At 56.0% G+C, this 21,514-nt stretch overlaps 7 protein-coding genes across 7 annotated transcripts; 3 read left to right on the top strand and 4 right to left on the bottom strand.

Moving 5' to 3' along the window:
• Nucleotides 1–88: 88 nt before the first annotated feature.
• On the bottom strand, nucleotides 89–2,072 carry IE81DRAFT_325097 (YIF1-domain-containing protein). Its single transcript, XM_025514415.1, has 5 exons — nucleotides 1,640–2,072; nucleotides 1,065–1,565; nucleotides 751–994; nucleotides 361–671; nucleotides 89–277 (listed from the first exon to the last, which is right to left on the bottom strand). Exons 1-5 carry the CDS (start codon nucleotides 1,673–1,675, stop codon nucleotides 119–121), a joined length of 1,251 nt encoding a protein of 416 aa, XP_025368075.1. The 5' UTR covers nucleotides 1,676–2,072; the 3' UTR covers nucleotides 89–118.
• Nucleotides 2,073–3,701: 1,629 nt separating this feature from the next.
• IE81DRAFT_325095 (hypothetical protein) lies at nucleotides 3,702–5,644 on the top strand. Its single transcript, XM_025514414.1, has 3 exons — nucleotides 3,702–3,843; nucleotides 3,956–4,267; nucleotides 4,529–5,644. Exons 2-3 carry the CDS (start codon nucleotides 4,140–4,142, stop codon nucleotides 5,319–5,321), a joined length of 921 nt encoding a protein of 306 aa, XP_025368074.1. The 5' UTR covers nucleotides 3,702–3,843; nucleotides 3,956–4,139; the 3' UTR covers nucleotides 5,322–5,644.
• On the bottom strand, nucleotides 5,519–9,074 carry IE81DRAFT_331276 (hypothetical protein; the record flags this gene model as incomplete). The annotated part of the gene is made up of 9 exons (XM_025515234.1): nucleotides 5,519–5,659; nucleotides 5,786–5,856; nucleotides 5,978–6,541; nucleotides 6,625–8,005; nucleotides 8,078–8,236; nucleotides 8,322–8,432; nucleotides 8,511–8,762; nucleotides 8,862–8,887; nucleotides 9,014–9,074. 9 exons carry the CDS (start codon nucleotides 9,072–9,074, stop codon nucleotides 5,519–5,521), a joined length of 2,766 nt encoding a protein of 921 aa, XP_025368073.1.
• A 416-nt stretch (nucleotides 9,075–9,490) lies between these two features.
• Nucleotides 9,491–11,755, bottom strand: IE81DRAFT_325094 (hypothetical protein). Its single transcript, XM_025514413.1, has 2 exons — nucleotides 11,279–11,755; nucleotides 9,491–11,161 (listed from the first exon to the last, which is right to left on the bottom strand). Exons 1-2 carry the CDS (start codon nucleotides 11,382–11,384, stop codon nucleotides 9,678–9,680), a joined length of 1,590 nt encoding a protein of 529 aa, XP_025368072.1. The 5' UTR covers nucleotides 11,385–11,755; the 3' UTR covers nucleotides 9,491–9,677.
• Nucleotides 11,756–11,916: 161 nt separating this feature from the next.
• On the top strand, nucleotides 11,917–13,180 carry IE81DRAFT_325092 (mitochondrial import translocase, subunit Tom22). Its single transcript, XM_025514412.1, has 3 exons — nucleotides 11,917–12,221; nucleotides 12,424–12,723; nucleotides 12,812–13,180. The coding sequence occupies exons 1-3, from the start codon at nucleotides 12,132–12,134 to the stop codon at nucleotides 12,899–12,901; spliced, it is 480 nt and encodes a 159-aa protein (XP_025368071.1). The 5' UTR covers nucleotides 11,917–12,131; the 3' UTR covers nucleotides 12,902–13,180.
• A 436-nt stretch (nucleotides 13,181–13,616) lies between these two features.
• IE81DRAFT_315946 (hypothetical protein) lies at nucleotides 13,617–16,468 on the top strand. Its single transcript, XM_025512547.1, has 5 exons — nucleotides 13,617–14,235; nucleotides 14,330–14,541; nucleotides 14,627–15,210; nucleotides 15,279–15,393; nucleotides 15,479–16,468. Exons 1-5 carry the CDS (start codon nucleotides 13,916–13,918, stop codon nucleotides 15,988–15,990), a joined length of 1,743 nt encoding a protein of 580 aa, XP_025368070.1. The 5' UTR covers nucleotides 13,617–13,915; the 3' UTR covers nucleotides 15,991–16,468.
• Nucleotides 16,078–20,645, bottom strand: IE81DRAFT_325090 (hypothetical protein). Its single transcript, XM_025514411.1, has 5 exons — nucleotides 20,275–20,645; nucleotides 17,288–20,119; nucleotides 16,662–17,215; nucleotides 16,344–16,545; nucleotides 16,078–16,249 (listed from the first exon to the last, which is right to left on the bottom strand). Exons 1-5 carry the CDS (start codon nucleotides 20,423–20,425, stop codon nucleotides 16,161–16,163), a joined length of 3,828 nt encoding a protein of 1,275 aa, XP_025368069.1. The 5' UTR covers nucleotides 20,426–20,645; the 3' UTR covers nucleotides 16,078–16,160.
• Nucleotides 20,646–21,514: the final 869 nt, after the last annotated feature.

Genomic DNA, 21,514 nt, shown 5'->3' with positions numbered 1-21,514 from the left:
GAAGAGACCCGCTGTGATGCAGAAAGAGCGCTCAAGACATCCCAGGCGCGCAAGGAAGTTCGATCTACAAGCGTCGATGAGCAGGCAGGAGCAGTGTAGTGACATTCTAAGATTGCTTTCAGTGCCAAATGCCAATGATAAGCAGGAAGCAGTAAAGTGTCTGTACAGCGGCAATCGCAAAGAGGAACTGGATGCGCCTCGATCTGGTTTGTGGTGTGATGGTGACGCTGCTAGGGCTGCTAGGATCTGGCAGCACCACATATCGAAGCGATCGCAGCTGCGAGGCGAGCCAAGGATAAAATCGCATTTAAGCATGGAATTTTTTTCGTCGATGCAGCGCAAACTCTCGAAGCGACTTACAAGGAAGAAAGCGTTGGCGGCGCAAGTATATGCGAAGACGCTCCAGTAGATTAGTCGTCCAGGCAGCGTCAGACCAGCTAGCAAAGTGACGATGGCACCGACAAACTTGTAGCCACCGTAAGCAACCAAATCGATGACGGTGTGGTCCCCTTGAATGTTGAGCAAGTAGCATCCGAGCTTGACGGCAGCAAATTCGAAGAAGACGATTCCCAGCGCTTTCGATGATGTCAGGCCAAGTACTTCGGGATGGAAGCGCGATTCGATACCGCGGATGATGCAAACAAGCAGGACGTATGTTACGAATGCCATCACTGTCACGCGAGACGAGATAGCAGACGCAGGGCAAATTAGCGTTGGGGCTCGCAATCTTTGTAGCAGGTGGTGACTCACCGGGGATGTAGAGGTCCGGACTGTTCACGTCTTCCCTCGGCGGAGCGTACCCTTCTGCCTTTGATGTAGACGCACCGTACTGCGGTTCCCCTCCATAAGCAGATGCGCCTGCAGCAGCCGCGTGAAGCCTGGACCAAGGCTTATGCCTCCAAGGGAAGAGGACGAGGCGCAACTTGTGCAGCACGTACGAATTCGATACGTTGAAGTAGTGTTTCAATAATGGCACCGGCAGAAAGGATCCAAACTGTTGAGGTGCACCTCAGGGGTCAGGTATGAGCCGCTCATCTACTCATTCCGTGCATGCATCGACTCACGTTCTTGCCAACGTACTCCTGTCCAGCAGCTGCCATCTGACGCCCAAACTGTACTCCCATTTGAGCAGTAGCATCATTCAACATGTTGCCTCCCATTCCAGCCTGCCCATTTCCCATTCCATTCGCAAAGCTGGCAAAGCTTCCAAATTGTTGGAAGCCCTGATTTGGATGCTGCTGCTGCGGCTGCTGCTGTTGATGCATCATCCCGCCGGTCACTCCTTTGGACCCCGCACCCATACCCCCAGCATGCTGTTGGTATTGATTCTGGGGCTGTCCATAGGGATTTTGCAAGGGCGGAGAAGCATAGCGGGCATAGCCACTTTCGGACTGACCGCCTCTGGCTCTCGCGGACGAGAGATGGGCTTCCGCTGTGCTTGTGCTTCCAAACCCTCCCCCGTCAATAGAGGGTCGCCCGCTGCTCTGGCTTCCCGGCCCTGGTGTTCCGGATGGGATCGGGACCTGCACCGGCGGGTGCGTCGGTACGGGGTGCTGCAATGGCGGCTGAGCATGTGAAAATGGCTCTCTCCGTCTTAGTCACCCCTTCGCGCGTGTTCAGAGTTGCAAGGGCTACTCACCGGCGATCGCGACGAATACTGGCCTTGCTGGTACATCACGAGGCCTCTACTTGCGAATTGTGTTTGGCGGCTTTGTGCGCGAGGGATTGGGTCTGAGCTTGAATGTTGCAAACGTCACCTGAGCTCGCGGCTTGGCATCGAATACGGTCTGCAGAGGTGCAAGCTGCAACGTGCAGCTCAAAGTGGATGAATGTTCGTGAGGAAGGGCAGTAAGGTGTTGGCGTCGAGGCGACTTGTAGCATGGGCTAGGGCTTAGTCGTGCCTGCAGAGTTGAGATCACGTCGAAATCCTATACGTAGCCAGAGTGCGGTTTCCGCTCTCCAGCGTCGTCATGAGATCTTACCACCAATGGCGTGGGCGCTCGTGACTGTGTGTATCGAAAAGCCTGGTACAACTCGTGACTCTTGACTGGTGACTCTTGACTGTACATAGATGCGCGATTGAGCACAGCGCGTGCGCGAAATGAGCACCACGTCGACCAGCCGCCGTTATACGCCAGCCAGCGCGGTTTTCTGGCGCACGGGCTTCTCATGCGGCGATCGTATGTAGAACTCTATCACGTGATCTGTTCACCTTTGGCGGAACGTCTGACGCTTTAGGGTGCTTGTCTTCCCATCCTTGATCGTAGGCTTCTTAGGCCGGTGTCGCCGATCGAAAGCAATCATGAATATGTTGGAACGCGAGCAAATCAGGCGTTGCATCCTGGAAGCACAGTACAACAGTCACAACAGCTTTGGCTCGTGGGTCCCAAGTAAGACCGAGCGCATCATCAACCCACGAGCTCAGCTAGAGACCGCGCTGGGGGTAGCAATGACCTTGTATCGCTTGACCATCGCTTCGCGTGAGCCGACAGCCAACATGGTCCTCTTACATGGCGTGCACTTGTGATTCAGCGCTATCTCGGACGCAATCAAATGCAGGCTTGGCGCACAGAAGCTTTCCTGGTCCTCTGCTTGCTGCTTCTACCCAACCCGCGCTCGTAAACTAGTCATTGTAAACAAGTCAAGAGTCCCACAGCGATCGTGAATTAGCATGCACCTTGCATGGCTCGCGTGTGATCACGACAACACGAATATGAATATGAATAATAGAGTGGCACATATATATAGAGGTATATACCTAGGTCCCACTTCCTAGGTCCCACTTCGCCGCATGTAGGATATATATGCTAGCAGCACGGAACCGCGCGCGCGGTATCTACACCACTCACAACTGCACGGTGTGCTTGATATAGAGCAGCAACGCCCGCTCGAGGCGTGTTGCTCAATCCTTGAATTGTGAATCGTGAATGTACCGTAGATATCACGACAACCCGCTCGGCGCGAGGACGTTATGACGCGTGCGCACGGAGCACATTCGTGATTTCCGTGCGCATGCTGCATGCTGCCGCTGCTATGATATGGTGGCGCTGTTCATGCGCGCGCGCGCGGGGTTGACATGTCGTGCCCAGCAGCATATGCAGCATCCCCATCACCTCAAGCCTACGACTTGATTGTGACTGCGCCTCCACCCTGTGGCCGTTGCATGGGCACCGTTCAGATACCGTTTATCTCATATAGCCACAGGGGCATAGAAGCGCTGCGAGCTCCTGCTTCATTGCCGTTCATAGCCCTGCGTTGTCCACCTCCAGGTTGACGTTTCTTGTTGCAAAGGCAGAATGTGACTGTACAGCTAGCTGCCTGTCTGCCTCCTATAGCCTGTGGACAGCAAATACGAAATGCTGTACAGGGACCGCGGCGCAGACAGACTTGACTCTTGACTCGCATGCACTCTGACTGGAATTTGTAGAGTTGCGTGCCTCAGCTCCTGCTGCTGAGGCGTACAGCAGGGATGGTAACACAGCCACAGCCACTCGTCATATCTCGGGTCCAGAGTCAACGATCACGCACTACGGCAGCCGTGATGCCACCCTAGCTGCTGATTGTGTCATTTGCGCCGCCTCGCTCTGTTCCTCCTAATTGCCCTCTTCGTGATGTGCATGGCAGGGACTCAGGAGTCGAGTTTGGAGTCATTCGTAATAGTTGGTAGTGAATTGAGCGTCACGCGCACTCTCGCCTGCTGTGACTTTCCTTTCCGACTTTAGACTCACATCTGGACAAAGAACGTCGACAACCGCTTGCTCGGCGTTTTGCATTCCACGTCATCACTTGCTTCTGCTGCGAGCAAACAATCAAGAGGTATCGATCGATTTTGCTTTGACGAAAGTGAGTCAAAAGGCCGGTCGCGAGCGGCTTGTCTGCGTGTTTCGCTTCGCTTCGCACTCGGCGGACCCTTGCTCAGCGCATCCACACTCACCACTCACCACCCCTCGATCAGATTCGAAGACAGCACGCTACACCTACTCAAACCACTATAGCTGGCCCCCATAAGCCTCTACTCGAACATCCATCCCGTGGTGACAAGACTTGCTGGTTCGCAAAAGTCGGCAACGCGTACGTTGCAGTATCCGCTCAACCTCGCTTCGAGGACCACTCGCGCGGTAGTCATGTCAGCTTCACCCATGACCATTTCAGCTCGGCGTCCGAGTCCAACGACGAATCATGAGACTCGAGGCGGTGCTGCTAGTCTGAGCTCTGCCTCTGCTCGCGATCCAAGAGGCGCTGATTTGTATGGCACCACACCAGGAGGGTGAGTCGCTTGCGTCGCCGAGACTGCCGTCGGTGCAGCATTGGGTGCAAAAATCGTTGGCGAGAATCGCGGGAACGCGCGCGGGAGGGGGGCAGCTGGACCGCCTGCAGCAAACGGAGCAGCACGCACACGCCTCTGCCCGCAAGCACACGGTCCATCCTCGTATCGAGAGGCTGGCGGAACAGTGAGACGTTCAAGCATCTAGCAATTCGCGCCAATCTCACTAGCATTCTCCGCATCCCTGATTTCGCTCCATTGCAGCTCTCGCCTAATGTACTCGCGCGAGCAACTTCTACAGCTAGCTTCTTCTCCCCTCTCTGCCAGCCCGCCAAAGGGTCTAGGTCCCAACGGCATTCCCGCTGAAATCTCTCGTTCGCCCGAAAAGGCCTACTACACTTACGGTCCCAGCTACGGCTCTCAGGCGGGACAAGTTGATCGGCCTTCTATTATAGAGACGAACGGAACAGGGACCATCGACTCCGGCTCGGGCGGAGTGGGGTCGATCTTTGGACGCACGCCTGAGAATTTCGATGTCTCTTCCAGCAAAAGGGCGCACCAGAATCACAGTCACAGTGCGCAAGTAGCGTCGACGACATCGAGAGGTTCCACCGCTCTTGGCTCTTCTTTCCCTACTGCTGCGGCGGGCGCAGGGCAAGACCATGCGAACAAAGGTGGGGCGATCAGAGGTTTCGCACCTTCTTCCCCAAGCGCCATCAGAACGCGTTCCCCGTCCACCTCCTTCAACATCGACACTACCAGCCCAAGCAGCAATGCGGCAGCTGGAAGTCCCATCACTGCCAGGTCCGGCGCTCCTCGGTCTCCAGGTTCAGCCTTTACCTTTTCGGGTCCTGTCAGTCCTACACAAAACACCTCCTCAGCCAGCAGCAGCAGCAAAGCAGGCGGAGCGAGAACAGGACATGGTCGACCGCGCGATAATTCTAGCGTCTCGCCGTCTCGTGAGAAAGGCACCGTCATCGACTCTGCCGCCACCACCGCCGCTGCTGCTCGTGCGACCAACACCCACAACGACGAGCACTTCCACATGGACCTCTAGAATGCTCGAAAGAACATCTGTTCCATCGCCTGAAAGTCGGGGGGCCAAACTACGCCACAGTCCATGATGGGAAATGGGGACCGCCGTTTGCAAGGCCAAGCTGACGGGACTTCCGTGCACTCGTCCGATCAATCAATGTATTGTCCTTAGACCGGTGACTGCGTGGTCGAAGAGCGGGAGTCTGGACTGATGTAAGCCTATCTGTGGACCGGTGATGCTGTCGTGCTATTCAGGAAGTCGTTGCGCCCGACTTCAAAGCTTGCCAGCGAATAGATCGTCTTGAAAAGGATGCGCGCTCCAGGTCGGAATGCAAGTGACATATCGGGACCATGGCAGGACTGCAGACGTACGAACAAAGCCAAGAGATGGACGAGGTGAGTCAAGGCTGTTGCGATCGGGCCCAGTAGCAGATTGTGGAGCATCGAGGCAGGCGAGCGCTCCGCCGTTTCTGCCTCAAAACTCACCGTCCATGTGCGCACTGAAACGGGAAGCGCGTCGAGGCGAGCTGTTGCAGCATTCTTTCGCACTGCTCTTTCTGCAGCGCGTCGCCGAACACTTTGCCAAAAGAATGTCTCGGGGGTGCTCAGCTCACAATCGTGGCAGAGACGCGTCGAGCCGTCTGCTACCCGAAGCAGAGCTGATTGAGAGCAACTCACTGATCGCGCCTCGACAAGCCTTGCTAGCGATCATCTCCAAAATTCGAGGAGGCAAATGTCGAAGTCCAGTCAACCACGCCTCTTCCCCTTCTTCCTCCGCCTCCCCGCCCTCGCGCTTCACATCACTCTTCCCATCTCTGACTGCTCTTCTACGCCCTAACAGATGCTTGGCCCTATTCAACCTCTCTGCACCTCCTTCTTCAATCCAGTCCACCAGATCTTCCAAAGCAGCCGACAGCGTATTCAGGTCCGTCAAACGATCCTTTAGAAGGCTTGGCAGCTTGCGTATAATCAATGTAGATCCTGATGTAGCTCGACTCTCTTCAACGATTCGCGACGGCTCGTCCGTCGGTCCGGGTGCAGCCGCAACAGTTCCTGCGCCGAAGCCGAAGCCCAAGTTTTCCAGAACTTGTACAGACGTAGAGTCCTCGCAGAGACTAGCGACGCTGCGGCTAGGCATGCGCATCTCGTGCGCTTTCGGCAAGGTAAATGTCTCTAGCTCGCCTTTGGAAGCTAGGACCGGCTCGAGATAGGTGCGTAGGAGCAGTTCGAAGCGGATACGTTCTGATCGAAATGGGGCGAGAGAGCGGTAAAGGTCAGCAATCGACTGGGCAAAGGGGGAGCATCGGAGCAGGACGGAGGCGCACCGTCAGCTGCATGTTGGTCGACCAAGACGAGCGCTTGGCCCTTGTGGAGGGGCATGGTGCACGCAATGAACTTGTTGTCCACCTGCTTCAGCACGCGAGCCTTGGTGAGATCGGCAGCACGCAGCGACGATATCGTGCTTCCATCCTTTGACGCTCCACGCTGGGAGAAGAACCTGGATCCGAGGCGATAGTCCGGACCTGAGGGTCTGCTTCCTCCATTTCTATTTGCAAGTCGAGGAGGATGATCCGCAAAGGTGCTCTTGAATATAGAAACATCCGCGCTCCCTAGAGATTCCACGCATGGAATGTCGGCTTCCGCAGGGGCAGGCAAGATCGAGTCCCTGCTAAGCCTCATCGCTTCCCCCAACCATCCCGGCAAGCTCGAGTCCGGTGCAGCCCTGCCGCTGTCTAACAATCTGCGACTCTTTCTTAACGCTAGCGGACCTCTCTTCTCAGAGGCGACGGGCAATGAATCTCCTGTGCGCTCATCGACGAGGTAGTGCTGGCCTACCATAACCTCCTGATGGGGCCCAGGGGTGCTTAGCAAGGATGTATCACGTTGAGCATGTTGCAGATCGCAGCAGTGTGGATGCTGCCCTTGGACAACCTCGTAGTCGTACTGACTGGCCTCAGCAACAGCATTGCGAGCTTTGAAAGCTTCAGCAAGGTGTTCGCTGAAGCCTTTGCGCTTCTTCGACGTTGGGCGACGGGACAGATGCCTCTGCACAGTGGTTGATGGATGATCCTCGGCTCTCATGGTCGCATCAGGGCGTGTTGCACCAGTTTTCAAACCCGTTGTGCGCTCTCTCTTTGGCACCTTTGCATTCAAGAGGCCCGATTCGACCAGCTCTTCCGCGACCGTCTCCGAGAGGACTCTGGCGACCAATCCGACGACTTCGTCCTGACAAGCGGTCTGCTGCATAGCCCGCGCCGATTCCTTGCCGGCTCTGAGCGAAACATGCAGCACGTACCCCGGACGCGCTTGGACGCCCTTCGTTGGGCTCGTCTGCTTCTTGTTTGCTGTGCGAGCTTCAGAAGCTGAGAAAGCACTTCGAGCGTAGACTGCTTGTACTGCCTCGTGAAGAGCAGCGCCCTCGTGAGAGTCGACTTCGATGAGTTGCCCGCCAAAAAAGATTGCTTGGCAGCCTTTTGGCGCTGGACTGAGCAGCAACAAACCATTGACGCTCAGCGTGGCCGTAGGATCGTCGAGAGCCAGTAAAGCAGGCTGCGTGCTCGCACGTCGTCGTTTCTTTGGCGCTGCTCCACTACAAGCCACACTGTCGCAGGGTGAGAGATTCCTGACCTTATCCACCGATCTGATCGGGGGTGCCGCATTGCCCAGCTTCAAAGCAGCTCCAAGCCTTTCCTCATAGTCTTTCGCCTGGCACAGAAGCAATGATCCGACCATGGCGTTCTCAGCACGGGATGCTGCTTGGGCAGACGAACGACTCACCGCAGGTATAGACAGCACCAATTTGGACCCTTTGGACCCCTGCACGTTCACAGCAAAGCGCACATCGGGCCAGCCGAGCGAAATGGTGACAAGACTATGAATACATGCGTTGATGGTGCTAGAGGGCGAGTGTTGTAGTGCACGCCTTCGAGCAGGCAGCTGGTAGCGCACGCCGTTCAGCGAGCGTTGACAGACTTGGGCATCAGCATAGAGAAGGATCACCACGCGAGACCGATCAACTCACGGATGCGTAGAGATCAGAGACGCTCACGCAGGAGCCTCTTGCTCTTGTGGATGCAACGTGCACAGCATTGAGCGCGTCGTTAGCAGGTCCGTTGAGCATAGTGGTATCTCCCTGATTTGCGGTAAATATGGATTGCAGCGTATCAGACATCATGCGCAGCACATCATCCCGTCATCTTTCGCGGCTCACCATCCTCACGTAAGCCCATCGATTGCCAGAAGTGCCAGTAGCGATGCTCAAGGTACCGACATCTGCCATCTGATGCAAGCTCGGCGCTCTTTCCCTCCACACGTGTCTCCCAAACAAGCTCCTATCAAACCCATCCCCATCATCCACACAAGCCACACTGGGAGGAGGTCCAGCCGCACTGCTAGACCCATTCTTGGCGCCAACATCGTCGTACGAGATGCACAGATGCAAGTCTACGCGCTTGGGACTGGCCTGTAGGGCGTTGTGTACCAGCGCAGAGAGGATTGCTGGGAGCGTGGGCAGTGCGAGGTAGCTGCGAAGTTGGTGCCTAGCTCGGTTTGGCAGACGTACGATCTCCTGCGGCATCGCGTGTCGTGCTGCTGATGTCAGAGCAGTGGCAGATACGATCACGTCGGGGGGTGGTGACATACTTCCAGTCGCATGCATAGCCCAGACTGATGATGCGCGCTGTCATCGAAAGCTCTGTAGGCGCTTTTACGCACATTTCCCAATCACCACTACAGTATGGAAGAAGGAAGTCTTTGAAAGTGCAGCGTCCTTCATTTTTTGGCTCCTGTCGATGTACTGTCAGCCAGCGAGCGTCAAGCCTCAGAGCATTCGCGCGAGTCTGATTGTGGAAATCGACAAGTCAGGGCGACGATTTGTAGCTCTTAAGCGTATAGTGAGCTTGAATGCGCAACTTTGTGCTGTGATGTGAAGGATGTGACGTCGAGAGTCCAGATCATCGAGTTTGCCGGTCCAGAATCCCCAGGCTCGCCTCCACCCGTCATTTTGAATGCAAGTCACGTGAAACGGCACGCGCCTTTCTTGCCGGTGATGCTTTTCCCAGCGTAGCTAGAGGCTGGTGCCGCGGGCATATCAACGGTGAGTCAAACATAAAGCCACTTATCGGCACAGCTGATCGGCCACGGCTCGGGTGAAGGCCAAGGCTGGAATCAGGACATCACACTCGAGACTTTGCGACTTTGGATTTCCATAGTGCCACGAGGGTGCAGTGCGCAATCAGTGTGATATACGTATCCAATCAAACATTGAAGAGTGTCGGACGTTTGCGTAGGCCAAGGGGGCCGAGACCGCCCAGACCTGAATGTAGCATTCACGTGGATGCTCTCCATGTCTCCTTCCCTATCCTGACCACTTGATCAGTCAGATTAAGCTTTGCCCATCTCCATTGCCGCTTGCATGCCCACTCGCATTCGCATTTCCGTTGCCGTCCTTCTTGTCCCTCTTTCTCCTCTTGGCCCTAGTAGCCTGTTCAGGCGAATGGCTCGCAAATGGTGCAAATGCGGTGTTGTTGCCGCTCGTCGCAGGTACCACAATACCTCCTCTTCTATTTCCCGCTTTCGGCTCTCTCTCTTCCAAAGAATGTCTAGGTGGTGGGAGGAAGAATGAGAAGCTATTCGTGGCCGATCCAGCTGTCGCAGGTGCATTTGGTTCCCCATCTTGATGATGCGAAGGAGCGACACCTTGGCCAAATGTCGATCGTTTTTTGCCTTCCCTTCTTGGTCGATTCGGAATCTGCAATGCGGCTTCTTCACCGACCGGACTCAGCAAATGTCCGGACTGCTCGTGAGAGCTGCACCTGCTCTTTCCAGCATGTTCGCCTCCTCTTCTCGTCGGTTTGCGTTGTCTTCCACTGGGCGTCATGGGCAAGTGTGTGGGCGTGCAGTGTGCGGGTGCTCGCACATTGACAAGCGTCTCATCTCCTGAAGTAGACCGTTGTTCGCGCAACGTCACTTCTCCCAGCTCCGAGCTAGATCGACGTGAACGCGCTGAATCTGACCGACGTGGGTGAGGCGTTGGCGTCGCGAATGACATTTGCGACTCGGCGAGATTCGCCGATGGAGCCGATCCCGCTGCTGCGGTGCTGCCTGATGATTGCGAGCTCGAGGCGCTCTCAGCTACGCTTGCAGCGTCAGACTCCATGCCGCTCGAAGGCTGTACGTGTGCAGGCGCAGAGGCCGACTCTCGAGGTTGAAGATCCTGCGGGTCCTCGATCAATTCTGGATTAGATGACGAGCTGAGAGATGAAGCTGGCCGTTTCAGGCGGGGCTGGAAGAGATCAGTGTTGCTGGAGGATTGCGAGGTTGTGCCTCCAAAAGATGCAGGCCGGTGAACAGGTCTGTCACCGGCGGCGTTTTCTGATCCCGACTGCCGGCGGAATGCAGGCCTGCTCTCTTGTCTCCGAGAAGTCTGCGGTGTCTCCTGAGCTGAGACAGTTTCGGCACTCAGCTCGCGTTCCCTCGAGCGCCTTGACGGCGCTCGCCTTCTGGCATCCATCGAAGGACCAGCCTGATCAGCAGCAGCAGCCTCGATCTCCTCGTCTTCCGCTTCACCCTTCAACGCCTCGATTCGGCCTTGGAGATACCTCTCCATCCAGGCCAATTCTTGAGTCGATGTCGAAGCGCTAAGGCTGGAAGGACCGGCTTGATGTTGCTGTTCGGACGAACGAGGATCGAGTAGCGCATCTTCCATCATTGCTTCTGCTCTCCCTCCTCTGGCGTTTCCACGTGCTCGTAGAGCAATCATGTCCAGCAGGTCTGATAGAGCAGCCAAGTAGCCGCGAGAGTAGACCCTCTTGGAGGTTGACAAGGAGGTCCTGTACAGCGTTGTTAGATGCAGAGCAGCAGCTACCAGCCAGAAGAGAAGGGGTGTCCAGAGTCAGCAATCAGAAGTACAGCCGCACCAAAAGGAGCGCCTGCTACATCCGATCGCTCGAGGCTACACATGTACAAGAAATCACGTACCTTTAAAATCCGCAGTGAGTGCCACCTCATCTCGCTTAGAGAAGCCGCCAGGCGGCCGACTCGAAGAGTAATCCAAAGAGTCTCTTAGGTTATTCAGAGAGTCCATCTTGCTTTTGTACGCAAAGGTCCAAAGGGTAATGTGCTGGTGGGCGTTGTCGCCTGAGTGTGGGAGAAAGTTGAAGTCGAGAGGTGGCCTGTTGATTCAGCAGAGGATGCCTGCCGGTGGGTGATTGCCTGTGGTCGACCGTCTTCCCGTGCTCCCAGCAGGCCAATCAGCGAAATCGATGCGAAGTTGGTGAGGTCTACTCAACTTGAGCAACATGCAAGCGCTCCAAGGGCGGTGAATGTGGAAGGCAAGCCAAACGCGATCCAAGAGCGTTGGCGTGACTTGACGAGCTGCAGCAAGCAGCGCCCAAAGCTTTGCATCGATCGAGGCTGCTGTGAGCGCGGGTGGCACTCACTGGCCAAGGCAAGCCGCTGTGCTGAGCTCAAATCACGAGTCAAAGCCTTGCAAGTCGAGCGAGCGAGCGTTTGTCTGCACGATGTGCCTCTCACGCGCACCGCGCTCCAGGGGCAGAGACAGAAAATGCTTGCAGCGAGTTGAAGCACCTGAGGATTTTTGTATTCATGCAATACAACAACCTCGAGATCAAATTTTGACGTTCAGACATGCCCTGTCGCAGAATTTGATGAGAGTCGCATCGCCTCCACCCATCATCCATCCTCACGGCTCGGCGTGCCATTTGACCTTCCAACCCACAGCCTATTGATCTTTCGGGACTGGATCAATCCGCAAAGCGAATTCACCACCGCATCCCTCACAAGTTAGAAGTAACACACTTATTCATCGACCATGCCGACCATTGAAGAGATCACGGACGAGGCTCTCTCCAAGCAGGCCAACGTGGAGGATGAGGAGTGGGATGACGAGAGCGACGCAGAGGTGAGCACCAGCGTACGAGAAGCAGCGCTAGATAGCGGACTATTTGCATCGTCAAGGGATTGCCGTTAGCCGAAAGACTCAGCTACGAGAGCACAAGTCGTCCCGGGGCTTCTCTTTCTACACGAGCTGCAAGCCGCAACAAGTGTCGTTCCTCTGCAACACGTTCAGAGCTGACATATGCACACGCATCGCAATCGCTCAGTCCGACTTCTCCGATGACGAAGAAGTGACAGAGAAGGGACTCTCTCTACGCGAAGAGACAATCTGGGAGCGACTAGCTGCCTTGGTAGACATTATCCCTTCTTCTACACGCACCCGCATCTCCCACACTTTCCGAACAACTTCCGCCTTTGCTTTTACGGGAGCCAAAATCTTTGGGAATATCGCTTGGGTCGTCACTACTAGTGCGTTGCTTGTGGGATTGCCTTATGCGCTCGCGGTGGAGGATGAGGGAAGAATCATTGCTCAGGAGAGGGAGTTGCAATCTCAAGGTGGAGGTCCTGTAAGTAGGCACGATCGCGGCCAGAGCCTACCTCAACGCATACAAGGCCGCAAACGCCGACTTACTGATGTCTCTCGTGCATCCACAGATGCTCGCTGGTGGAGGACTAGGCGGCTTGCCTCAGGGACAACAACAGCAGCAAGCAGGCCAAGTGGGCGCCAAGCCCCCTGGCTTCTGATCGTCTCCTCCACCGCCGTTGAACGCAAAAGGACGCGGAGTATAAGCAGATCATGTCCCCATGTCGAACTTGACGATCAATACATCATCATCGCTCGCAAAGCACTGTGGGGACTGTGTGACGACACCAGGCGCTGCTCCATGTTCGCACAAAGCGTGAGCAACTGTGGCAGCCGACTCTCGCATGTGAAGAGCCACAAGTTCGACGCTACGCTTCATTCCTCGCTGATCAGCGTGCAAGCGATAAGGTCATTGGACGCATCAATGGGCTTCTCCAGCGGCATTTTTATCGCTGCAGTGGAGGCAGCGCTTCTTACAGCCATTGCGCGACGCAGGCGATCACGGCGCTGGCAAAGCTGCCCAAGAGTCAACATCGCCGTCTCGAACTGCGTGAAGGTGCGGGACGCGCTCCACGGCCTGCTTTGAACCAGCAATTTTTGTTGTTAAATGTTCCTTGCTTGGAGCTGTACTGAGTCTTGAATTTTATGAAGCGTCTGCCGGTCTGCCCCACGGATGGCATTCAAATTCAGGATTTCTTGGCCGGATGGCTTGTTAGCTCGGCCTGGCCTTGAGCCTGTCGTGAGGTCAGCAGGCGAGGCGGCGTGCGCGCCGCGGGTTTCGGCACGTGATGCACATACATGTAGCTGTCCTGGTCGCGCGGTGTCTCGCCAATCATTCAAGATTCAAGGTTGCCTTTGAATTCAGTCTTGATTCTTGATTTACAGCCTCACTCATCACTGAAGGCACGACTCTTGACTATGAGCATCGCTCACGATTTGACATTCTTCGATTGCACGCTATCGCTCAAGCTCCTGGAAAGCGAAGCAACTTCAACGCCCGAGGTACACTGCGCGTCGTTGTTACGTGCAATCGGCTGGAGCCCTTGCGGTTGGAAGACAGGCCGATCTGCTCGACTCGTGTGACCATCAACGCACTACTTTGCGCACGCATCAAGCGCTCATATCACTCTCGCCTACCTATATCCGCACGTCCGTCGTTGCAAAGAATCGCAAACATGGCCACGCGCTCAGACGTTCGGGACATCTTTTCCCTTCCCGACCGCACGGGCGCTTCCAGCTCCAAGCCCAGCAAACGCACGACGAATGGTCCCTCCAACATTTCATCGAGCACCAGCTCGGGACCTCCAGGTCTTCTCTCCACAAAGTCAAAATCCAGCAAACCCAAAGTGGATGGCATGACGAGAGAGCTGTACGCGCTCTTGGGAGACAATGCGCCCACCCTCAATGTTAGCCATGCGGTTGTGGCTGGAGGACACAACGAGATGTTCAAGTTCAGACCCAAATTCAAGAAGAGACCCAACAAGGCCCAGAAATGGTACGTCGCGGGACACAGTCAATGAAGATGCGGACGTGATACTGAGGTCACCCGACTGATCCGATAAACCACTTCCCTTCAAATCTGTCTGCAGGGTAATGGCACCTTTTCGCAACCCAGCTCGTGAGGATGACTTGGTGTTGCATCACTGGGTGCGGGAAAGCGAAGCTCTGGAAGGGAAGCAGGCAGAGCATAATAAAAAGGGCGACAGCGAATTGACCGAAGTGATGGATGTGGATGGTGAACCCTTTGACGAGGCCAGTGAGGGCAACACGAAAAGCAAGGGTCGAAGGTTGCCGCCCAAAGGTGAGTCGTAGTGCCACTCTTGATCTTTGGTACTGCGCTGCGCCTCGTGGTCTCTGACAATTGCAGCGAATCCTTAATCATGCAGACTACAAATTCTCGCACTTTAATACATCCTCGGGCGTCTACTCGTATTCCAACGACGAGTACCATCAGCACCTCCGCGACGACGACTGGACAAAGGAAGAGACGGATTACTTGATCGAGTTGTGTCAAGCGTACGATTTGCGCTTCGTCGTTGTGCACGACAGGTGGGAATGGAGAGGAGGGAGGGCACGTACAATCGAAGATCTCAAGGCGCGATACTACGCGGTCTGTCGACGTCTCATCAGATCCCGCATCACTACAAGCGATATGGAAGCCCGCCAGCATCTGCTGACCACTTACAGCTTTGATAAGGCCAGGGAGACGGAAAGGAAAAAGGCGGTAGAAAGATTGTTCTCTAGGAGTCCTGCGCAGCTGGCAGAGGAAGAAGCTCTATACGTCGAGGCTAGACGCTTGGAACAGAATGAAGCACGCTTTGCTGGAGAGAGGGAGGATCTGCTTAGGTTGCTTGGAGGATGGGAACGATTGCCTAATGGCGATCGAGCGACTACTGCAGGCCTGGCTGCAGGACTTGGCTACAACACTCCAAGTGGCACTTCTATCATCGAAGAGGCCTCAGATGGCAAGGTGGGTGCTGACTTTCCCTTTCCACTAAGCTTGCCTGGCTCACAACACCCCTCATCTCCCATGAACAGCGCAAGAAACGCAAGATTACAGATGGTGCAGAAGAAGACGCGCCCGCTCAGTCTTCACGCACCGGCTCATCCTTGTCCCAGAAGCAAAAGGTGGAGCTCAAGCAGGCACAATTCGGTGAGTGGAGTCACGTCTGATTCGCTCGAGGCATCGCCTCAAGCAATTTCAAGTGCTGACGATTTTGTCATCCATGGCGCGACAGACGAGACGCATTGCATTGCTCGCTTCGACCCTGTTCCAGCCGCGCCTTTCAAAGCTCCTTATCCGCACCTGCAAGGCACTGCCTCGTCTCAACCACCTGTCAATCCTGTCCCCTCCAACCAAATCTCCGCTCATGGAGCCTACTTGCGTTCCGCTAGAGTGCTAGCTCCTCGATCAACGCTTCTTCCACGGGTGCATCAGACCCTCGCCGAGCTGCGTCCTCCCGTTGGACCTCGCTTAGTCTTTCCGACTCAACGCAACGTGGAACGGTGGGAGGGCTTGTTGGGCGCTGTCACTGCTGGGTTGGAGATGAAGAGACAGTTGGATAGGGTAGAGAGCGAACTGAGGACGCAGAAAGCTAGAGTGGACGCTCAGATCAGTGCGATGAAGGCTGCTCAAGCGCAGAGCAAGACTCCTGCGCAGATTCAACAGGCTGGTCAGGCTGCTGCAGCTGCCGCTGAAGGTGCTCTTATATCGCAAGAAGAAGAGGCGGAGAGCGCAATGGTCCAGTAGCCCCTCGCTTCATCAGATCCGCGCGCAGCACCTTTGCCTTCTCTTGCAACACACACCACGCAGCCGTTGCGACATCAGACAATCACGTGCAGAATCGTCTTGTCGGGCCATTCAATTGTGACCGCTTTCTTTTGGGGGAAAGATACGATACATACAATCTGACGAGCGCATCACCAGCTTCTCCAATACCCCGCATCTGCGCCGTCCGTCTTGCCCGCATTGCCCGCTCCACTGACCTCGCTCGAGATGACGCGGTGTACTGCAGAAGCACGTACGAGTATTTTCAGTTTATGAACGCGAGCAACACGGCGTGACCTCGCTCCGACGGGTCCAAAGAAATGTCCGTGACTCACCGTGGCACAAGTAGTCGACGTAGGACATCATGTCGTTATTCTGATCCTCCACCAAGTTGTTGGCCAGCTCCACTTCCATGCCGTCCCTATTCTGTCTGGCAATGAAGACGGGTAAAGCAGGTTTGCTGCGCTGCGTCGCGAAGCTTTGCACGAGCGTTCTGACTTGCTTGGACAGCTTTGTAGGCAGCTTAGGCAGGGTCGTCTGGAGGATAGCGTGGGGTTGTGCATGCGCGTCAGCGGGCCAGCCTTCAAGCCGCTGGGCAAGCGCGAGCACAATCGGCCAAAGCGCGCGGTCGTCTCTGCGCGCATTGTACTCACCATGCGAGGATCGAGCTCCTCCAAACTGTTGACGCCGTACAGGTCGTCCAGCAACCTCGGATTGACTTGACTGCCGAGCCACAAGATGCACATGTCTCCATTCTCCAACAAATAAGCTCCATGCGCTTCCATGCGCTGATAGCTGGGGCGCAGAAGCGGAGGACACTTGATCCTCATACCTTCCACCTGCGTCTCCGAACCATCCCCATTGGTTTGTTGGATCTTGATGGGTTCTCCATCATCATCGCTCATGCGATGCAAGGCAATCATTCTCGGATACAGTGCAGACATGATCAAGTTGGTGCCCATGCCCCTCAACGTTCGCATGTGGTACGTTCTGACGTCCGACGTCACGTTGCCTCCTTTGATGGCTTTGGTTTTGTTGATGCCCAGAGCGTAGAGCGGCAACAGCTTGAAGCTCTCTGGCAGGATGAGCTGACCCGGGCTCGTCGAGGAGGCGCAATTACGTCGATACGCTAGGAGAATCTTGACGCACCGCTCAGTGAGGTAGTGGCGAACGTCCCGCAACGACTTGGTGTGTGCAAGCGATATTGCTGAGGCAGCGGAATCGTCGGTCTGTCAGAAAGACGCGCACGCTTCAATTCGTGCCTCAATTTGAAACTTACATTCTTTCATGAAGTAGGCAACAGTGCTGTCCAAGTCGGCGTATCGGAATACGTTGCCAAGCAAGCTGGTGACAGGCACTGCCAAGTTCGAACACCTCACTCGTCTCTCTCCCGAAGCAGTAGTGTACAAGATGGCGCACTGGAAGTGGGCTTCTTGTTTCTCGTCCAGCTTGGCTTCGTGCTTGATGAGCGCCGCAATAGACTTGTCCGCATCCACATTTGCAAACTCCAGATCCGTTGAATTGCGCTGCAAGAAGTTGCCGAAGTGATCCGTCACATGCAGGCCGTTGCTGCATCGAATGCGCATGGTCGAATTGTAGCCCGTCTCGCGCAGCACGGCACGCTTAATTTGAGCGTCCAGCTTGACGCCATCTCTGACGGGATCGAAACGAGGGTGGAAGAAGAGCTCTCCTCCAGTTACTCCACTCAAGGTGCCGATGGTGGCCACATCGATGTACTGGCTGGGGAAGAAGAAGACATTGATACCGATTCCGGCCTCAACACACTCCTCAGCAACTCCCCTATACCAGCCGTCTTGAGGAATGAAGAGGTTCCTCTCCTTGTCCGTGCCATACAGCTTCGTGTCTTCTCGATGTTTCAATGCGCCAGGTCCCAGAGTGGGAATCGTAGACAGGAAAATGTTCGCTTGACCTCCGATCGTGCTCAGCGTGGCCTGCACGCCTCGAACAACAGCACCGAGAGCGGCTTCGGAAGCGGAATTTTCGGCGAACATCGTAGGCAAGCTGTCGAGCAGGCCTTCGATCTGCGACTTGGAGTCCCATGGATCTGCCAACAGACCTTCGCTGATTGGAACAAAGGGCTCGTCGATGTCTGCGACAACGAGCATCTGAGCTTGTTCCAAGCTCGGCAGCAAGTTGTAGAAGTGCAAAGCCCTGTCGAAGGTCAAGATCACCACGCGACTGCCGTGAGGCAATCCAAAGCCGGGAGCTTCCTCGTTCGCAGCTTCGCTGTTCGTGCCAGAAGCGCCCCTAGGTCCGTACAGGGTTTCCCTGATGCTCTCGATGCATTTTTGAAGGCTGCCACACCTGACGGCGGAAAAGGACACGTCAATCGCAAAGAAGTACGTCATAGGCCTCGGAGCGCGAACAGTCGTGCGTCCTTGGCCGATGGTCAGGGTGTTGCTCAGCGCCTCACTCGCGGCCTTCGTCGCAGCTTTGGCGGCTTGTCCGCCTTGTCCACCAAGACCCATTGTTGAGCCCGCAAATGCTTCGCTAGGTGCGTTGTCCGGGCGAGGACTCAGCTTTGCAGTCTCAGTGAGCGACAGGGCAGGAGCGACTGGTAGCAAGACGCTAGCTGGTGGGCTTGCCTGCACGGCCCAATACTCTTTCGGCACTCTGAATTCCACCGTACCCCGGCTGAGTTCCGGCCTTTGCTCGAAATCTACTCGTCTGCCTCCCATGTCCAAATTGCAGAAGTAGTCAGGCGCGACATCCGTGGCTGTTCCGCAAAGGTTACAGCACCACTTTTGGCCTCCTTCAACGAAAATGGCCCAAGGGTTGATGTAAGCCCTGCACCGCTTGCATCGAGGAGGACCGCTTGGACCGCACTCAACAACAGGCACGGGCAGCTCATCGGGTCTCTGCTGAGCAAAGGGCTGGACTACAAGCGAGATGGGAAGCTGCGACATGGAAGCCAGCTCATCCGAGAACGGCAAGCTGTAAGTCGTGAGCCGCATGTGCTTGGGAGAGCAATTTCCCTGGTCCACTGCGCCAAAGTCCGTTGTGCTCAACGGCAACCCTCCGCGTCCGCAAGTCGCAAACCATTCCTTGTCAAAGAATTCTTGATCTGCGTCTTGAGCTTCGACCGGTGCCGGTATCTGATCAGGATCAATCTTGCTGCGAGGGCCGGCAAAGCGCTGGCCCGCCTGGTGTGGAGGTTGGCTGATCCCACCTGGCTGACCAGCTTGCTGGTGAGCAAAGCCGGACTGCATGGGGGCACCCGGAGTGTGCGGTCCAGGAGGGCCAGGCGTTATGGGCATCGATTGCATGAAGGCTCCTCCAGCACCACCGGGCGCTTGCAACTGACCACGTTGACCTTGAGCTTGAGCCTGCATACTCGCTAGGCGCTGCTGATTTGCTGCCGCTTGTTCTGGGGACAACACATTACGCTGTCCAGGGTATTGATCCAGCGCTGCATCTGCGTCACCTTCCAATTGGGACTCGTATGCTGCAACGCGCGCTGCTGCTTCGGCTTGCCAGTCCGCTTGCTGGGGCTGACCATAGCCGTGAGGTCCCAGCCCGCCCTGTTGACCTGCGGGGGCAACTTCCTCCTGCTGATGGTACGCACGAGCACTCCGCTTATTCTTGGAGCTAGCAGCAGCTGCACCCTCTGCCGGTGGCGGCGACAACGCAGTAGCAGGAGCCGCGGCAGAGCCACCTTGCTGACCAAGGTTCATATTTGACATTTGAGCGTGCAGACTTTGCGGGTTTCCCGGTCCTTGCTGAGGTTGCTGCTGTGGGACTCCAGGTCTGCCCTGAAGGGCACCAGGCTGAAACGGTCGAGCGCCTTGAGGCATGGGAGGCATACCGGGTCGAGGACTTGCCCGGCCCTGCTCGCCAGGTGGCGCTGGCGTGAGACCTCCGTTGCGTGGAGGTAATTGTTGTTGCGGATATGCTGGCACGCCTCCCTGGCCTGGCGGGCTCATGACGCGCTGTTGAGGATTGGGCATGGGGGGCTGACCTGGCCTGCCTTGCTGTGGGAATGGACCGGGTCCGGTGCTGCCCGGTCGGGCCAGTTGAGGTGGTTGTTGGCCGGGAGCCAGTCCGGGCCCAGATGGCCGGGCAAACTGTGAGCCTGGAGGGGGAGGCCGACCTGCACGAAGACCGCAGCGTGTCAGCTCGTCGAGATCGCCGTGCACTTGTCATCGAGGCTATATTAGCTCAAGAGCATCCAGCTTATTGCAGTGAAGGAATTTCCAACCCACGAAAGGCCAGATGCTAGACACAGCCTTGAGAGGCTACACTTACCTGGGAAGCCATTCGTGCCCGGAGGAAATGGCGGCCGACCCAGCTGAGTACCAGGAGGCGCAGGCGGCCTAAATTGTCCATTCATGCTACCCTGCTGAGGCTGCTGATATCCTCCCGGACCACCTGCGCCCTGTCCCTGCTGGGAAGCCATGATTGGGGAGGGTGTCGCTGGCTTCAAGTCGTCAGGTGCCGTTGGCGTCAAAGGCGGCGAGACTAGACGGGTTTGGAGGGAAGGCAACGCAGAAGCCTTGATGATTCCTTATGCCTTTTGAGCAGAGCACGAACGCGTCGCGAACCAATTAGACTGGCGTAGGTGGTGAAGGGAGGGGATTCGTGAATGAGCCACTGGTAATGAGGAGACTCCGTCGGAGCGAAGTGGATAGTTTCCATTCGCACTCTTGACTATGCGTCCACCGACCGTCCTTGGCTGCGATCGAGCTGCGCTGGTGGCTTCTCCACGGTGCATGGCTTGCTGCGTACGGTAAGTGTGAATGCGCGCGCTTGGATCACATCGGCAAGCGCAGTCCTGAGTGTGATGAGTCGTGAGTCGTGGGTCAGCTGCAGGTGACGCGACATGCTGATTGCTGTCGTGCTGGAGGTGAGCGTTCTCAGAATAGTCTCGAATAATGCTGTCTCACGCACCGACGAGCCCTTGGCCATGGACGCACGCGCAAAGCACCATCCTAATCCAAATTTCACAACTGGAAGATTGACATATATAATCTCAGGGTCATTCACGTTTGAGCTGCTTCTCCTTGCTTGGACTGAGATCTTGTTCACTCATTCGCTCTACTGGTCCGTCCATCCCTGACAGTTTGCACACTCTTCAAACTGCCACGAAGACTCACGACTATTCTTGCCCGCCCAAGGCCCTATCGAGTGGCGCAGCATCACTCCTCTTGAAGCGCGTTGCATCAAGCGCTCATGAGCAGAGCTTCAGTCTTGCTACATCGCACTTGAATGCTTGTCTTGCCACTTTGAATCGAGAGCCACTCACCAATGGAACAAGACACTTTAGTCGACCCATTTCACGCACGATCACTCGGCAAGACCTCAATTTTCTGTAGCTAGGACCTGGGCGAGGTCATGAGCGGCGTAGGTGGGCACGGCGGGCGCGCTGCCTCTTCAGAGGCCTCCTATAACCTCAACGACCACTTTGGCGATCTGGACGTCTCTTCGGAGTATGGAGGAGCCGCTCCGTCAGACTACTCCGACTCAACCTCCACCACTGGAGGTCGAC

The sequence above is a fragment of the Ceraceosorus guamensis genome (assembly GCF_003144195.1).
Source record: "Ceraceosorus guamensis strain MCA 4658 unplaced genomic scaffold IE81scaffold_53, whole genome shotgun sequence".
NCBI lineage: Eukaryota > Fungi > Basidiomycota > Exobasidiomycetes > Ceraceosorales > Ceraceosoraceae > Ceraceosorus > Ceraceosorus guamensis.
Note: the sequence above shows the minus strand (reverse complement) of the source record. Positions and strands in the feature narration are given on the sequence as shown.